The following is an 18680-nucleotide window of genomic DNA, read 5'->3' on the forward strand; positions in this document are numbered from 1 at the left end:
GTAGATTAGAGTTCAGAATTCTTTTATTGGTTTATAAAGCTCTTAATGGTCTTAGTCCTATTTATTTATCTGATCTGCTTTTATCATATGAGCCCTCTCGGTCCCAAGAGTCCAAACTCTCTCTCAGTGAGGAGTCTTTAAGCTTTTACGGTCCATGTATGAAAAGTGCTATACAAATAAAGTTTGATTCATTAATACACACATCAAGAATCTCGGACTGCCAGTCATTGCACAAAGCATACTGGGAAGGATTTTCTTAAAAAGTGAGCATCAAACCTCCATGTTTGTTTTCCCAGTGGGATGCGTCTATTGACAAAGCCAATCTTTTCAAGTCTTTTGAACCATATCACTTTTGTTTCTGGTTCTGATATTGTCATATTTTAATTTTGGGATTCAGACATCGTTAAATGTGTGGTTGTTGGATCCTAACAGCGAAAAACGACTCCAGAAATTTGTTTGTGAACTTCATAAATGCAAAAGGGAATCAGATGTGTGTGACTCAAACCTCAGTTCAAACTGTTTCTCTTCCCAACGGAATTGAAAAATAGTGAAAGGCGAAGGTGATGGGCAGTATTGATCCACAGAAAGGACAAAAAAGGAAACCTTTGACTGCCTAAATCAACCCAAGTTTGCAGCGAACATTTTGTATGTGGAGCTCCATCGAAGCGGGATCCCGTTTGTTAAGTGAGATGTACAGAAGACAAACAGACTGAGCTCACACTTTCTTGTTCTTGTGGTTTTACAGCAACATTAAGTCTTGGTCTCTTTGAAGTGGAAGTTGTTTCTTGGCCAACAGCTGGTGCCTTTTGCTGTGGCGTTGACTTTTTAAATTCATAACCGAGGTTGAGTAAGGGATCGGGATTTTGCTTTGATTGGACGAACACTGCATCCACAATCCACTTTCGAATACGAACTAGTGTGGATGGGGCCTTAGTTCTAAATTTTTTTCTGACTTTCCAAATAGACATTCCAAGATGGCTGGGCACTAACACACATCCATAGAATCATGTAATATTCTACTCCATCGGCAACACTAGGCCTGTAACGATAATCAATAAATCGATTAATCGTGCAATAACTTTTAACAAGCTCGATAACTTTTCCAGCCACAATAAATTCTATTTGCATGCGTGTTTGTTTTCCTTGCTCTCTCTCGCTCTCAAAAAGACTGAATGTTAGAAGGCTTCTATCAATTTCTAACTCCTCGTTTAACAAGTGTAATGACGCTTGAACCGACGTGCGCTGTGTTTATCAACAGAGCGGATGCGTGCGTAGTGTGTGCGCATTCTGCACTCCGCTGTCCGTGTTGTGCGCTAGCAACACAAGCTAGCGCACCGGAAGGACAAAGCCGTGACAAAACCGTTCATCGCCGTTCATCGCCACAACAAGTCATGATGCCGAATCAACACTGGTGAGCGGGACACGTCTCAACAGCCACGTGCGTCAAATTCAGTGAGTGCAAAAACAACGAGAAGAAATGTCCCAAACCCCAGCAGCCGATATAAACCCAAACCCGAGCGACAGAACTAGCCTAGTGCCCGGGAGAGCCCGAAATCCCGAAACTGAACCGACATGACACCAGACAGGACAGAGACTCCCTCAGAGCGAAACAAGATCCTGTGTCGCGGGTTAATACGAACATTTAAATGACCAAAATTACGAGGCCACAGCAGCAGCCACAGAGAGACGAGACACAATATTCCAATGTAAGTCAGTGATTAAAATAACTTTTAAGGACAATTTTGTTAGAGACTTATTAATCCATTTTATTTATTGCTTTGGTTGGATTTGGTTCAACAATGGGTTATTCAAGTGCATTTTTGTTAACAAATCCTTGCTGTCAGTCAGACTACATTAGGCTAGTCCTATGTTAAGTCTGTTTTATTTAGGCCTGTTGTTTTTGTTTGACTTACAGTTCCTGTGTTAAATGTTCTTTAGAAAGTAAAGTTTATTGATCATTGAGAGGATGTATTAGCATTTTTATTCCATGGTCATTATATTAGTTGAAATTGGTCTCAAAATGTCAATATTATCTTGGTCAATTAATCATCCAGCAAAATTTGTTATCGTTACAGGCCTAGGCAACACTTGCAAATACGAGTGTCACCAATCCGGTACTAGCACTGCATCTTTTTAAAGCCACACTGTGTAGCTTTTTGAACCAGCTTTTTATGTTTTTTTTTTTACACCAATAAAGTCTGTATGGAGAATATTGATTGACTGATATTACCAGGGATTCATGCAGGTATTATATCACCTTCGGAAATTTACGTAGTGCTGCCTTAAAATAAACCAAAACAAAACTCCTTCACTGTTGTACTGCTCCGTCTGCCACTCCTTTGTCTTTGTTTTATTCTTATGCAAACATGCGTGAGGCTCTGGAGATGAACTTTGAACAAAGGCTATAAATCTACGTCATTTATCCGAGAAAACTAAACTTGGAACTGTCACTTCAGGTTCATTACTATTATGGCATCCATCAGTCATTTCCTTTTTTGTTTTGGTTACGGCTTTACCGGACCGGTTTTACTGCATTCTCAAACTCGCATTATAAAGCATAACTTGACTGTAATTCCGTTCACATGACAAACAGATATAGGGCAAGGACTGAAACTGCTTGTATAATGAATCTGCATATGACCTGCATTATTTAAAGGTCTTATATTACTCAAAATGTCCTCATGTGAGCTTTAAGTCATGTTTAGAATGTTGTTACCTCCTCAAAAACAGACCTGGGGTTGTGTTTTGTTTCATTCACACGTGTCTGAGTAAACCTTTATTATTAGTCTGTCTACATCTCCAAAGCTCAAAATGATTTCCTCACTGGACTATTTTAAAAGACAATTTAAACAAACATTGATTTCTAATGATATTAATATTTGAACTAGGGCCCGACCAATATATGGGCACTTGGAAACATATCAGCTATCGGCCTAAATCTTGCCAATATGTGCCAATATTTCACGTGGGCATGTTATACCTCGTTATAAAGCTTAGACTCTCTACATTATGTTCATTTAATCCAATTTACAGACAGATAAATGTCCTAATATGTGGCTCCGCATCAGTATTTATCTGCGGAGTCATTTGTCTGTGTGTGTGTCCGTACTGTCCCTGAACACACCACCAGAGTCACGTCACTTCACTCACGTTTTCTTGTTTACACCCGCAGACATAGATCCAAACACTGAGATTATATTCTTTTTACAGACAATCGGTTTGAGTCTGGATTAAAAGGACATTTATTAGTGCAGACTTGTGATCTCAGAGGAGCCTGTGTGAGTGTTGGAAATGTCTATTTTAAAGCTGGTTTTGGTTATTTCTCATTAGTTAGTGATTAGCTGCTTCTTTTGGCCTATTGTAAAGTGACTATATTGACCATGTATTTGTTACTGGATCAGAATTGATATGTAAATGAGCCGTGAATAGAGGTGTGAATGGTCAACATTTACACATATGATGTAAAGAGGCAGAATAACGATAAATGTCGCCTAAATAAACCCAATTTAAAATCCACTAGAGCCACACCCAAGTTTGTTAAACAATTCAAGATTTACAGTGAATTTTTACATCACTAAATGTATCGGCGATTATATCAGCTATCGGCAGCTCCAACTCCCATTTTCTCGGTATCATATCGGCCGCAACAAAATCCACCAAGTTACTAACTGAAAGTTAACTTGCTTGTTCAGGACTGTTGTGATAAAAGCATGTCTATAGGGGAGGTAATCTTATAAGACTGAAAAGGTCTTCTCATTCATGCACAGTATTTTTTTTTCTTGTTACTTTCAGTTTGAAATGTTGTTTTTACTATATGTGCAAATAAAAATCTAAATCTAAAATCTAAAAATGCTCTGTTCCAAATTGTGATGTCATATAGTGGTAGTTTTCAAGTTCAGGTTCAAGCTCCTTTTACCTTTTATTCAGTCGAGATTGACAATTCCAGGACTGAAATTGATCCTAGCCAAGGTATAAACAGTAAACACACCTTAAATACTTTTCAAGGTAAACATGCGTTCCTGCTTTGAGGGAGCTGTGTCACAGTGGGTCCGTCAAATGCTTTTCTCCATGGAGATGTTACTGTTTTGTCCAGAATGTTTCACAGTATGGCATTAAACCTTTCTATCTTCGGACCTGGAGGATGACTAAAATATAGAAAATAACCCTTTTTTCCCCTCTTTTTTCCCCTCTTCTTATGCCGTGTAACCTTTCATCTTAGTCCCTTTCCTTTTTTTTTGTATTAATTTACATTATATATTCATATTATTTATCTATCATTACTACTATTAATACTATCAATTTTATTTACTTAAACTTTTTTTTTTTTTTTTAAACTTGTTTTTTATTTATTTTATTTTATTTAGGACTGTTTGGCCAGTTCAGATGTGTCCACTCTGTCTGTCTCTTAATGTTAAAATGATCAATAAACAAAATTGGAAAATAAATAAAATAAAAAAATAATATTCACAGAGACCAAACCCAACCAAGTTACTGGTCAGATCACAGTCAGAGTTTTTCTAGGTTTTTCTGAGCTACAAAATCACCTGTAATTGAATAAACGTAAGGTAGAGCTGTTTAATAGTGCAACTTTTAAATATTTTGCATTCAAGTCATTTTCACTAAAGGTGGAGACACAATTCTTTTAACTGTATTTCTTTCTCTCTTTTTTTTTTTTTTTGCATACTTTTCATGTTGTCCTCTATCTCCTGTATAACTTGTTTGTTATTACACAGTACAAATACATGTTCGTCTTCTCTCGCTCAGGCCGGAGTTGAAGGCTTCCTCGCTGAGTTTCTTCTTGGTGATGCCCGTGCAGAGGATCGCACGTTACCCCCTCCTCCTCCAGACCATCCTGAAGCACACGGACCCATCCCACCCCTCGTACGGCCTCCTGGAGCAGACCGCCCAGGCCTCCGTCTACATCAACTGTCGCATCAATGAGTACAAGAGGATCAGGGAGTTCAGAGAAGTGGGTGAGTCTGGAAAAAGTGTAGGGAGTATTATCTGTAACAGATAATACTATACTCTATAAGAGTGATTTGTTGTACAGTTGTAGGGAGTATTATTTGTTACATAAGATTGAGTTGTGCAGTTGTAGGGAGTATTATCTGTTACATAAGGGTGAGTTGTACAGCTGTAGGGAGTATTATCTGTTACATAAGAGTGAGTTGTTGTACAGTTGTAGGGAGTATTTTCTGTTAGGTTAGGGTGAGTTGTTGTGTTGTATAGTTGTAGGGAGTATTATCTGCTCCACAAGGGTGAGTTGGTGTACAGTTGTAGGGAGTATTATCTGTTATATAACGGTGAGCTGTTGTACAGTTTTATTAAAAACTTAATCATAAAATAAACACCCTGGTTATTTTTACTTGTAGAATACTTTAATTTGTAGTGGTGTTTTAATATTTATTATGCCTCAACATTTGCATTAGCGTTAGCATTAGCATTGAGACACAAACGTCTCTTTCTAAACACAGAAGTTTCCACTGAAGTATACATGGGTCCGGTCAAGTGGTAACGGAGGGAAACAGGGGCAGATTTTTGACATTCAAATGTCTCTTATTCAGAAACTAGAGGGACTATTGAAATAAGTAAAGTATCAGAATGTAGGAAAGAGTTAACACTCCAACAGAGTAAAGTTAAACCTGTGATATTCTTTCAAGTTGACAAAAAATTTTAAAAGTCATGTCGGTAACAGAGGGAATGAAATATGCAGCACTTTTTGGGCAATAAATCCAAACAGTAATAACTAGCGGTTCTCACTTACATATCCTTAACAAACTGGTTTGAATATTTGCTTCATATAGTTTTCTACCATATGGTACAAGATTAGGTTGAAAAACCTCTTACTTTTTGAGTCATGAGATTATGAAATTGTGCAAGCAAGTAGAAGGTTTTGCATAATTTGTCAGCTTTTTTCTTCCAGATACTTTAATATTACTTCAAAATGAAAGGTAGCTATTTCTATAAAATATGTCAGTCCTTCCAAGCAAATCTTTATCATTTTAAATACATAAAAAAAAAAATTATCGTGTACCTTCATCAACAGTTCAAAGATGGAATAACACAAGATATGACAAAATACATCAATTTATTTACATGATTTGCAGGTCTTTGAAATTTGGGAAATAATTTTTGTTCCATGTTTCATACATGGTCTGTTTAAAACGGATGGAACTTTAGAACCAAAAATGGTACAGAAAAAAGGTAAACAGTTTCATAAACTAGAGTACATATGTATCTGTTGAATACATTTTTATATCAGATGCATTAACTTGAATTTTTGGCCTTGCTGTTTACTTCTGCTTGACTGGGCCCACATTTTAATTGTGTACTTTTTAACATGATCACCCGCAGCTCCCTGTTCACTGTCTTATTTTTATTAAATATACATTTTTTTAGCATGACTCGGCAAAAACACCATAGAGATAAAACCGGACAGGAAGTAGTGAAGCTAACAGTGTTCACATAACCTTGTTTGAAAACATAATAATAATACATTTTAGTTCAATAGTGCTTTTCAACACACTCAAAGACGCTTTACAGAACATATATTAAAAGGAGGACATAATTTTCCCTTAAAATAATCCAAAATCCCTGTTTTGTTTTCCGCAGCCGATAAATACAAGAAGACCGAGACTCTGAGTATTAAAGACATGATCAACAGACTGAACACTCACAGCATCTTTAAGAAGACGGCTCGCCTCAGCCAGCAGATCAAACATGAGACTGGAATCGTTCCAAAGGTTTCATATCTATTTTTACTGCATTTTAGATCTGTGCTGATGAAAGTTCTGGATGTTTCCATCTGATGTTTCTGTGCAAAAGTAGACTAACTTTGGTTCAGCACAGGATGGTAGAAAATACACATTAATAATATCATTGTTATGGGCACAATTTAGTTACTTGAAGAAGAATAAATAAATAAATAAATAAATAATAATAATGATTTAGTATTTGCTAGTGAAATTTTTTTTCTAAAAAAACAACAACAAAAAAAAAAAAATTATATATATATATATATATATATATATATATATATATATATATATATATATATATACATTATTATATTATTTTATTTATTTTTTTTCATTTATGAGCGGTGAAATTCATTGGTAAAATTACATTACGCCGGTCCTAATACACACACAACAATATGTTGCTAAGTTTTGAGTTTCTGTTCAATCTTCTGTACAGTCCATGGGAATTTCTTTTGAAATTTCCCCCAGAAACATCATGTTGTGCGTTTTGGAGAGGAATTTCACATTTTTTCTGAATACAGTTATTTAATTGGGAAAGATTTTTATTTTTAAGGCTTCAACAATATCAAATGTATGTTTCGAATACTTTAAAAACATAATTCACAATCAGTACAATCTAGAAAAAATAATTGCTATGGAGAATAACACATTTTTTAGCACAATTATTGTTATTATTGTTTTTATTATTCATTCTTTCCTTATGGATCTGTATTAAGTATGAGTGTGTATGGATGTGATGTGTGGGTGGTGTTTGGTTGAGTGTGAAGCCTGACCTCCTTGGGATTTGTCATTAATAAATTAATTTTAAAAATTAAAAAATAAATACAATTCTGGTTACATATCTGTATTGTTCCAAAAACAATGACCCTCTGTCTGTGTGTGTGTGTGTTTGTGTGTGCCATTGCAGTTGGTGGATGAGGAGTTTGACGCTCTGGAGGGGTTCTTTTACCTTTTGGAGAAATGCATCCTGGAACTTCTGGAGAACGTGGAGACCTATCTGAACCACCTGCAGGTAACTTATAACTTACTCCTGTCGTATCTGAAGATTTGATCTGAAAACGTCCTCATTTAAAATAATCAGAGTCAGGAAGGAAGCCAGACGGCCCTGCCTGCATCTGCAGTGTGTGGGCGTTGGCTCTGTTTTGGTCAGACACGGATTTCTATGTTTACAGAAGTGCTTCCTGTAAATAATTAGGTGATATTTTCAGAGGTGACAATGATGGCACAGTGGCACAGTGGCACTCATGCCTCACAGCAACAAGGTTCTAGGTTTGACTCCAGGGTCACATAGGGTGCAACAATAACGGAAATATTGTGGTTTCGTCAAAAGTCTCAATAATATCGTGGCCATCGCAGTATATCAAATTACAAGTTTCTTTGCTTAAATTTCTTGATTTGATGCAGCAACAGCTAAAAAACATAGAGAACTACATAGACCGTGATCCTTTGCTCTATTTCAATCCAGCCTACATGTAGAAATAACTTATTAAGCACTTTTAAATCTTAATTATTTGGATTAGGATGAGAGAAAAGTAGTATAGCCTCACATAAAATAACACAATAAACATCATACTGTGAGATGTGTTTCGTGAAAACATCGTATTAAGAGATTTGGATATTGTTACATCCCTAGACCTTTCTGTGTGGACTTTGCACGTTCTCTCTGTGTCTGGGTGGGATTCCTCCGGACACACCGGTTTCCCTCATCAATGCAAAACAAAAATTGTGCTCTTGAGCAAGACACTTCACACATGTTACCTACACCTTTATATGAATATGTATGTATGGATATGGCGTGTGAGCGAGAGATTGGTTGTGTTTGGAGATGCTTTTGGCTCAGCTTGACAGCCACGTCTTTGTCTCAGGGCAGCTGCGTCTCCAGAAGTCTCTATGCTTCTCTAATAGTTTTGCTAAATTTTACATTATTATTAAAATATATATATATATTCAAGTCCACATCAACAAGTACTATAGGGAACTAAACTGGAAGATCTCATACTTATGTACATATGTTTATCAGTACTACATCAGGAGTCAGCTGACTATTACAAATGTATTGTATTTTGTTAACACTAGTCTTTATCGGGACTCTAATGCAAATGCCAAAAAACCTTTTTAATAACAAAGACAACGGTGTGATCCAATCAAAATGTCAAAAACTTAATTAACAATTTCTGATTTTCATTAATAATACATTTTATTCATACTTATATTCTATTTCAGTAGTGGGCATTTATTTTTTCCATGGGGCCATATGAGAAACAGAAAATATTGTGGAGGGTCAAAATGCTGAACTAAATTTTTATAATATTTATTGTATTTCTTAATAAAAAGTAGTAAATATCATTGTTTTGACGAGCTGCTCCGACTGGTAAGAGTTTGTTTTGACTAAGCAATGAAAAAGTGAGGTTGCCCCACAAAAAAATTATAAAAGCAATGCAGCTTTAGTCCATGCATGAGGTAAAATGATAAAAATATGTTTATTTTGTAATTCCAAAGGAGCTTAAACGGGCCGGTCAGAGTCAACCAAATGTGGACCGGGAGCTGGACCAGGAGCCTTCAGTTACCATATTTAAACCTTGGTTTGGTAAAAAAAAAAAAAAAAAAAGGATTTAAAAATGAATGCTCAGTAGAAATAACCACTTGACTAGTCTGCTAATGGAAAAAAGTTATTGTTGACTAGTTAAAAGAAGTGTTAGTTTCAGACCTATACTGCCTACTGCATTACGCTAAAAGCAAAAATATCATGGGTGGAAAAAAAAATCATATAGCTTGTATTTTATGACTGGAAAACTCCCCTAAATGCCCACTTTAAATCACACAGTGGTCTCTACATTGGAAAGTTCTAGTTTGGTTTTCCACTGTAGCTGTGGCTGCCGCTGCTGCAGGGGCATAAACTGAACGCACAGTTGAGTTTTTTTTTCCCTGTTAAATGAGTCACAAGCTCAAACTTCCTGAGTCAAACACACGAGCCTCTGTCAGCGTATTCACTCTAAATTTAACCTGCGGAAATACTGACTCCTGATCGAGAGACCACCTGTGAATTAGATTTCAGTTTTCAAAGGCAAAAAACAGATACAAACAGCATGCAGCTTTATACCGTCACTCCTCCAAAAGACTCGCTGTGTCACGTTCATAGACACAGGTCATAGGTTGGGAATGTCTTGCCCAAGAACACAACAACAGTATGAAGAGCGTAGCCATGACTGACGGGGCTACAGCAGATCCAGATGAATTTTCTGTTGCATTCCGTTGCAAAAAAATTAATATACAGGTTGTGTCAGAATTAGGGATGGGCATGATTAGTCGATTAATTGATAATTGATCATTAAGAATTTAATTGATTATGTTAAATTTAATCGACAAACCGAATGTAGGTTGCTGTGCGTAGTGTGACCAAACAGGGGTCTGTACATGTAGCTCTCTGCACTCAGAAGGAGCGAGATACAAACAATCGGTCAGTCTGCAACGTACCGAAGCACAAATGTGTATTTAACGATGATTTGTACAAGAAATTCCAGGCTTTCCATTGCGTTCGGGATAAGTGTGAGGTCATGTGCACAGTGTATAAAGCAGCACATGTGTGTCGGTGTCCAATGGGAAAATGTTTTGCCAGGTGAGAGTCGCGCAATGTTGATGACGAGTCCCCACCTCCCACCCCCTGTATGGTGTCCTGGTTTTGACAAATGCAAATATGGTCACACTAACCTGTATTCCACTGAGTCGTGTTGCATCAGCGCACAAGAGACGTTTTTTTTCTTCGCTTAATTTATGCAAATGAGCCATGTGGTTTTAAGTTTTGTTTCTGTGAGACTTGCACAAAGCTGCAGTAAAAACACATTATAATGTCAAATGGGCTGATGTGGCTCTAGAGTGGTTACGGTTTATATGTCGTAAAGTTTAATTTATTTATGCAGATTAGTAGTGCAGATATTAATAATAATGATGATAAATTTTAATACAAAAATTTTTCGAAAATTGATAATCGATTGTTAATTCTCCCGACCATCGATTAAGAAAATTTAATCGAACGCCCATCCCTAGTCCGAAAGTCCACACTATTCCCAACTTAGAGCACTATTCAGGGGTCACGCCATTTTAGGGGTGTCTGAATGTCCAGTGAGTTTAAATTTTGTGCACTCAAAATTTCCCACAATGCACCTTGAAAAGTAGTGGGCATCGGTGGTCAACATAGACCACAATGCATTGCAAGACCCCAGCGAAGAGAGACAGGTAGTGATGGGCGAATGGAGCTTCATGAAGCATTGACACCTCAGTCGCAAAAAACGTCAAACGGTTGGATGTGTCTGAGGCCTCGGAGAAACACTGACCTCTAGTGGACAAATTTAACCATTGGCACGCAGGTGTCTCTGCATCGATGAAGTATTGTTATTGTAAGACAATACTTGTGTGCAGAGCAACACCGTACCAACAGCAACAATAATAATTAAAGCCACGCGCGGCGATGGTGGCCCTCGCCCCGGGTGCGCACCGCCCCCCCACACGACCTCCGGGGACTCGCGACCGCCCCGGCACGCACCCTCTCTTCCCTACATCCGCCCAGGCCGACAGCTGGTCCATTAGACACGTTACATAATGCACCTTTAAATATTTTTAGGAGTCATTGTGCCCCTGGTGGCCAACAGTGGAAAGTGCACCATGTCCATAATAGACTTTCTGTGAGTTTATGTCTGTAGATGTGACATGTCAAATTTGAGCTCATTTGGACCAAACCCCGGGGACTTGAATCTTTTTGTAGACCCCAAGTCAAAATGGCGGCGAATGTTTGATCCAATATGGCCGACTTCCTGTTCATCATAGGGGCGCACAATGATTGACTTTTTTGCTTGTAATCATGCGTAGAATTTAAACCCCAAATTTGGTGCTAATCTGATAATGTTGACATTTCATGTCAATGGTAGGGGGCGCTATAGTGTTCACTTTTAATATGTTTTATACTGTTTTATATTCAGGCTGAGATCACACATTAGTGATTCAAATTTCAGCACGATCCGATTAAACATGGGCATGTAATCATTTTTTAACTATTTTTGGGGGGAGTCTTTGCGCCCCTGCTGGCCAGTGGTGGGAAATGCATCATGTCCATAATAGACTTTTTTGCTTGTAATCATGTCTAGAATTTAATCCTCGAATTTGGTACTAATCCGATAATGTTGATGTTTGTCAATGCTAGGGGGCACTATAGAGTTCATTTTTCATATGTTTTATGGTGTATTATATTCAGGCCATGATCAGGCATTAGTGATTCAAATTTCAGCACGATCGGACTAACCCTGTGGGTGCAATCATTTTTTTTACTATTTTTTGGGGGAGTCTTTGCGCCCCTGCTGGCCAGTAGTGGAAAATGCAATTTGTCCGTAATAGACTTTTTTGCTTGTCATCATGCATAGAATTTAATTTCCGAATTTGGTCCAAATCCGATAATGTTGACGTTTCATGTCTATGCTAGGGGGCGCTATAGAGTTCACTTTTATTAGATTTCATATTTCATTACATTCACACCAGCATCACGCAATTGTGATTTGAATTTGAGTTCTCTCGGACAATGCCTGTGGCCGTGACAGGTCACCGAAAAAACAGGAAATGAAGGCGTTATTCGCCGGCGTGCTACGTAAGGTGTATCCCAAAAAAATTTGGGAACTTCTGTGAGTTCATGTCTGTAGATGTGACATGTCAAATTTGAGCTCATTTGGACCAAACCCCGGGGACTTGAATCTTTTTGTAGACACCCAAGTCAAAACGGCGCCGAATTTTAGATCCAATATGGCCGACTTCCTGTTCGTCATAGGGGTGCACAATGATTGGCTTTTTTGCTTGTCTCCTTGAGCTCTATCACTGCTCCGAATTTCGTGACCGTACGACAAAATATGCGTGTCAGCCTCCCATTCATCTCAAAATTTTTAAATTTCAAGGGGGCGCTGTAGAGTGGGGGGGGCTTTGGGCATTGTCGCAATGCCCGTTTTATCGAATTTTTCGCCGGACCGGTCGATCTGGACCCGGTTTGGGGACTTTTCTTCGATGTTTAGGCCCTCAAAATCGCGATTGTTTGCAAGGAAAAATAATAATAAAAGAGCGGAAGAAACCGACGAAGAACAATACCCCTCGCCCCTAACTTTGTTAGTGGCGAGGGCCAATGATTTAAAATAATATGTAAAGAGCAACATAAATAATAGTCAGGTTCCTTATATACTTTTGTGGGAATTTTTTGGGGATTTGCTAACCTATATATTTTTGGAAAGGTTATAGTATATGGAGTCAGAAAATCAATGTTTGCATTTGCCCACATGTCTTTATGGCGGCCATATTGAATTTTTTTAAAAATGGCCGCCAAAAAACTCTTTTTTTGGAATATCTCAGCCTCTGAATAAGTTGAAATGTTGATTTTAACTGCTAAACCCACATTTTCAGGGTCAGGGAATCAAATGGTGCTAGTTACAAAGCTGTAAGACCTACCCAAATTAACCCTTAGATGCATAAGTTGGTCAAAAATGACTTGGTTTGGTTGTTTTCTTGCAATTTCATCGTGATATTTGCATGTAATACTCAATGTTCCTCCCAAAAACATGTTTTTTTAATTATCCTGTTGAAATACTTCAACAATATGGCTAAAACAATCTATAAACATCACATGCAGTTGGTCAGATAACTCAAAGAGTTTAAAAGTAGCTAACATTAAATGTGTATATTGAATGTCAAACACATTTAGACACAATATGATTATGCAACCTTTTTATTAGACATTTTCTATACATCATCATTATCATCATCACTTTCATATAACCATAGACTGTATATATGAGTGGACAGATCAAACGCTGTAGCCACCATGTGCCAAATAGGAAGTTCTCCAGGAGGCTCTTCCAGCTCCTTCTGACTCTGGCTCTGACTTACGTTAGGATCTTGTGACTCCTCTCTCTGTACCTGTTGCTGTGAACCTCGACATTTTGGTCTTAAAATGTTTATATGAACCCGCTCTACATGATCCTGAATTAGTTTTTTTTTTTTTGCTAGTTTGTCCGTCAAAAAAATCCTATTCATAATATAGTGTCTGGCTCTAGATTTGCTCCTATAACAGTGAACATCTCAAGCTTCATTTGAGCAGCGCTGAACTCTGTGGGTCACACTCACTTAGTCCACTTCTTTTATACAGTCTATGCAACAACACAGCTTGGGAATCATCATCATTCTGGCACTGGCTGCTGCACTGACACATGTCGGTACAGGCTAAATCTTTAGTTTCTGGTGTGCAGTTCTACAGTCACCTTTGTATTTGGCAGTGGTGAACCGTGGACCTGGACCCTGGGCCTTCACTAGGACCAATTTCTGGCCATCATGACATGAATTATTTAAAGAAAACTAAATGAAGCAAATCACACATGCACTTATTTCATATATTTGTTTAATAAACATTATTGTTCAACAAGATGGACAGATCCACGGCCGTCCCATTGGCTCCGAGCTCTGGCCTGGCCATGGGCTCCGAGCTCCAGTTCCTGGGTCATCCATATAGGGGTGTCCTGCTCATTTTTTGATGATGCGATCTTGCTTATATTTGCTATCACAGGGTATTCGCAAAGGCCCTGAAGATGTTGTGATATGATCCGACCATATATATACACCCATAGTGTTCAGCGCCACTCAAATGAGGCTCATGATGTTCATGGTTACAGGAGTGAATATGGAGCCAGGCTTTATATTATTCCATTCCATTCCATTTCTTCCGCTTATCCGGGGCCAAGTCGCGGGGGCAGCAGTCCCCTCTTCACACACACTTCCTCCAACTCCTCCAGGGGGATCCCGAGGTGTTCCCAAGCCAGCCGAGAGACATAGACATAGGGAAGACCCAGTGTGTCCTGGGTCTTCCCCAGGGCCTCCTCCCGGTGGAACATGCCCGGAACACCTCTCCAGGGAGGTGTCCAAGAGGCATCCGGAACAGATGCCTGAGCCACCTCATCTGGCTCCTCTCAACATGGAGGAGCAGCGGTTCTACTCCAAGCTCCTCCTGTGTGACTGAGCTCCTCACCCTATCTCTAAGGGAGCGCCCAGACACCCTGCGAAGGAAACTCATTTTGAGCGCTTGTATCCACAATCTCTTCCTTTTGGTCATTACCCAGAGCACATGACCATTGGTGAACATAGATTGACTGGTAAATCGAGACCTTTGCCTTTCGACTCAGCTTGCCCTTCATCACAACGGTCCGATACAGCGACCGCATCACTGGCGACACTGCACCGATCCACCTGTCAATCTCATGCTCCATCCTCCCCTCACTCGTGAACAAGTCCCCGAAATACTTGAACTCCTCCACTTGAGGCAGGGACTCTCCACCCACCCGGAGACGACAAAACGCCTTTTTCCGGTCGAGAACCACGACCTCAGATTTGGAAGAGCTGATCCTCATCCCAGTCGCTTCACACACGGGTCAAATCGCCCCAGTGCTGCAGGTCCTAGTTTGATGAAGCCAACAGGACAACATCGTCTGCCAACAGCAGAGATGATCCTGCTCAAACCAAACCGGACCCCCTCCAGCCACTGACTGCGCCTAGAAATTCTGTCCATAAATACAATGAACAGAACTGGTGACAAAGGGAAGCCCTGGGGACTCCAACATGCACTGGGAACAGGTCTGACTTACTGCCGGCAATGAACACAGCTTCTGCTCCTGTCATACAGGGACCGGACAGCCCTTAGCAAAGGGCCCCGAACCCCAGACTCCCAGAGCACCCTCACAGGACACCATGAGGGACACGGTCGAATGCCTTCTGCAGATCCACAAAACACATGTGAACTGTTTGGGCAAACTCCCATGAACCCTCGAGCACCCGATGGAGAGTGTAGAGCTGGTCCAGTGTTCCATGACCGGGACGAAAACCACAGTCGGATTCTCCTCTCCAGTCCCTGGCACAGACCTTACCGGGGAGGCTGAGGAGTGTGATTCCCCTGTAGTTGGAACACACCCTCCGGTCCCCCTTCTTATACAGAGGGACCAACACCCCGGTCTGCTAGTCCGGAGGTACTGTCCCCGACCGCCATGCGATGTTGAAGAAGTGTCAGCCAAGACCCACAACATCCAGAGACTTGAAATACTCAGGACGGATCTCATCCGCCCACGGGCTTTATATTATGAATAGGATTTTTATGACAGACAAAATAGCAAAAAAAATAAATAAATAAATCAGGATCATGTAGAGCGGGTTCATATAAACATTTTAAGACCAAAATGTCGAGGTTCACAGCAGCAGGTACAGAGAGAGGAGCCACAAGGTCCTAACGTAAGTCTTAGCAGTTAAAATCAACATTTCAACTTATTCGGAGGCTGAGATATTCCAAAAAGAGTGTTTTGGTGGCCATTTTTTTCAAAATCCAATATGGCCACCATAAAGACCTCTGGGCAAATGCAAACATTGATTTTCTGACTCCATATACTATAACCTTTCCAAAAATATATAGGTTAGCAAATCCTCAAAAACTTCCCACTAAGGTCAAAAAATGACAATAAGGAACCGGACTATAACATGCTGTAAATAAGAAAATAGGTGTTACCTTGTTAGGTGGAATTAGATCAAAGTGATCCCAAACCATGGATCGCTTTTTTCCACTTGTAGATGCCATCGAAAATGAAACAAATGCCAAAAGTCGCCAAAAGTCACCAAAATCACCACTAACGTCACACCATACTCCTCACTACCCAACATTTTTAAGAAATATTGGTGCATCTTTTATACTGTAGCAGTTTAGCGCTTGTTAAACCACAGAAGTGCGCTGAACACTCTGAAGCACTCTGAATCAATCGCAGAGCGGAACATTCGCTGAGCCAATGAAACGCTTCGATACACTGAAGCAATTGACACGCAGAGTGAAGCAGTAGGGGGAGGGACTGACACTTCCACACTTCAGTCACGTGAGCGGCTGCTGCGAGACGAGCTCCGAGGCAGTGCTTCAGAGCAATTTGTTTCAGAAAGAACGAGACGTGCTCCGGAGCTCCGACTCATTTGCCCATTACTAGTGACAGGTGTTTCACTGGACATAGCACGACTAAATGCAAACAGATAAAAGTGCTGGTTTATGGCTCTGTAAATCCTGATTTTGAATAAAATTCTCTTAAATAAACCGTTCTGGTGTTAGCGGCAGGGGCGGACTGGTAATCTGTGCGTTCTGGAATGGCCGTCCGACTGTGGAGTCTATTGGCCTAAAAGCAAATCCAGTCCATTCGCATCTGATCCACCGTGACGACAACTTGTATTATTATTATTAGTCTGTCACGGGTTCGTCCAAAATAAATGTAAAAAAAATATATGACTCAGTCGAAAAACTTCACTTAAGTGGGTTTTTATTCACACCACAGCTCCAAGTGCAGAGGGGAATTTTACAGTGAAAAAAATGAGGTGGTAGAGTCCAACAAAAAAAGAAGTATTTACAACAATATTTACAATAATCACACTTACAGTAGCCAGCACCTACGCAGTCAGGCCAAAAACAGACTACCAAATGACTGGAACTCCCTCCTTTTATGCCCCTTAGCCCCTCCCCCCGGGCTAACCAATTAACGAAAAATGGGGTTTTAAAGGAATTAACATACACAAACTGTATTGATGAACACAAATCAACTTGGAAATAAACATAATAAAAATAACTTAAAGAACCCCTCATAAGGTTAACATAAATTCCATTAAATGAATTAAAAAACCCAAAATAATACCCCAAATAGTCCACAATGGTCGAGTCCACGATCACACGTCCCCCCTTGAGCACGCCACTATGCGCTATTTAAAGCACAACCAGGAAGTGCCTCGGTTTGGCCCCCAAACCAGAGAACGGTGCGGAGGCTGCTGTTGGTCTTTGTCCCCTGTCCCAGCAGATTTATACAAAAAACATTGATTTAACCCAATTTTATACAAGAAATGTCCCAGGTGTCCCTATTTTTGACCAATTTCATACCTATAAATTGTAATTTGTTTAGGTAAAATACAGAAAAGCTGCTTAAAAATTATCAAAACTGAAAAAAATGTGACTATGCTGACTCACATGTTAGTCATGAATCTCTGCATAACAATTTCCCTTAATTACGCACGTTTCACAATTTTATTACTAACCACCACATCCCAGTTTTTTAATTTTGAAATTCTCGTCACCCTAGACAGAAATCGAGATTTATCAGAGTTTAGACGTTTTTTTCAGCCAGACGCCAGAGTCACGTGACCCGACAGCGGTGAGCTGTGTGTCTGAATCTGTGTGAATGAGTGTACTGTGTAATGCGCTAAAGCAGGAGTGGGCAAACTTTATGGCCACAAAGTGTTCTAAAATTTGACGGAATGGGCCGGACCAGGAGCAGATGGATGGGGTTTTTTGGTAATCCACTTCATAAGAGAAAAAAGAACCTGGGATATGTAGAAAACCTATCCCATGTTTTTGAAATATCCCATCATTAAAAATCATTACAACGCATTACAACAAAATATCTGTCTTTCAAGTCCCGCGGTATTTACTTTTTATTTTTGTGTTTTATTTTAAAACACTGAAAATTATTATTATCATTATTCAAGTTCGGCGGGCCGGATTAAAGAGATTCCCCGGGCCGTAGTTTGGCCTCCCTTGCGTTAAAGAGAGCAGGACTATGGAGTGAATGAGGAGTTAGGGGTTAGGGTGAACATTCGGACACACCCATGTACAGTGTTGGGAAGGTGACTTTTAAAATGTATTCCCCTACAGATTACAGATTACATACCCCAAAATGCGGTTTGTAATGGAATCCATTAAATTACTTAAAGTGAGTAATGTAATCTGAATACTTTGGATTACTTGGTTTGCTGTAGAGAAGCAAAGACGAGGAAAGAACGTTTTTTTAAGAAGTTTTGTCTGATAAAAGACAAGAAAAATCCCAGTCTTTACTTAACCAG

General features: G+C 39.5%; 1 protein-coding gene across 2 annotated transcripts in view; it reads left to right on the forward strand.

The window, feature by feature from the left end:
• Window positions 1-18680, forward strand: part of arhgef37 (Rho guanine nucleotide exchange factor (GEF) 37) — a 91885-nt gene that overhangs the window by 53472 nt on the left and 19733 nt on the right. For both annotated transcript variants that reach the window (XM_020937756.2, XM_055159159.1), the window contains exons 6-8: window positions 4765-4973; window positions 6613-6743; window positions 7669-7773. In XM_020937756.2, coding sequence (XP_020793415.2) covers window positions 4765-4973; window positions 6613-6743; window positions 7669-7773 — 445 coding nt within the window. The remainder of the gene's footprint in view (window positions 1-4764; window positions 4974-6612; window positions 6744-7668; window positions 7774-18680) is intronic.

This window comes from Boleophthalmus pectinirostris, unplaced genomic scaffold (assembly GCF_026225935.1).
Source record: "Boleophthalmus pectinirostris isolate CB_2022bp ecotype Guang Dong unplaced genomic scaffold, ASM2622593v1 HiC_scaffold_23, whole genome shotgun sequence".
Taxonomy (NCBI): Eukaryota; Metazoa; Chordata; class Actinopteri; order Gobiiformes; family Gobiidae; genus Boleophthalmus; species Boleophthalmus pectinirostris.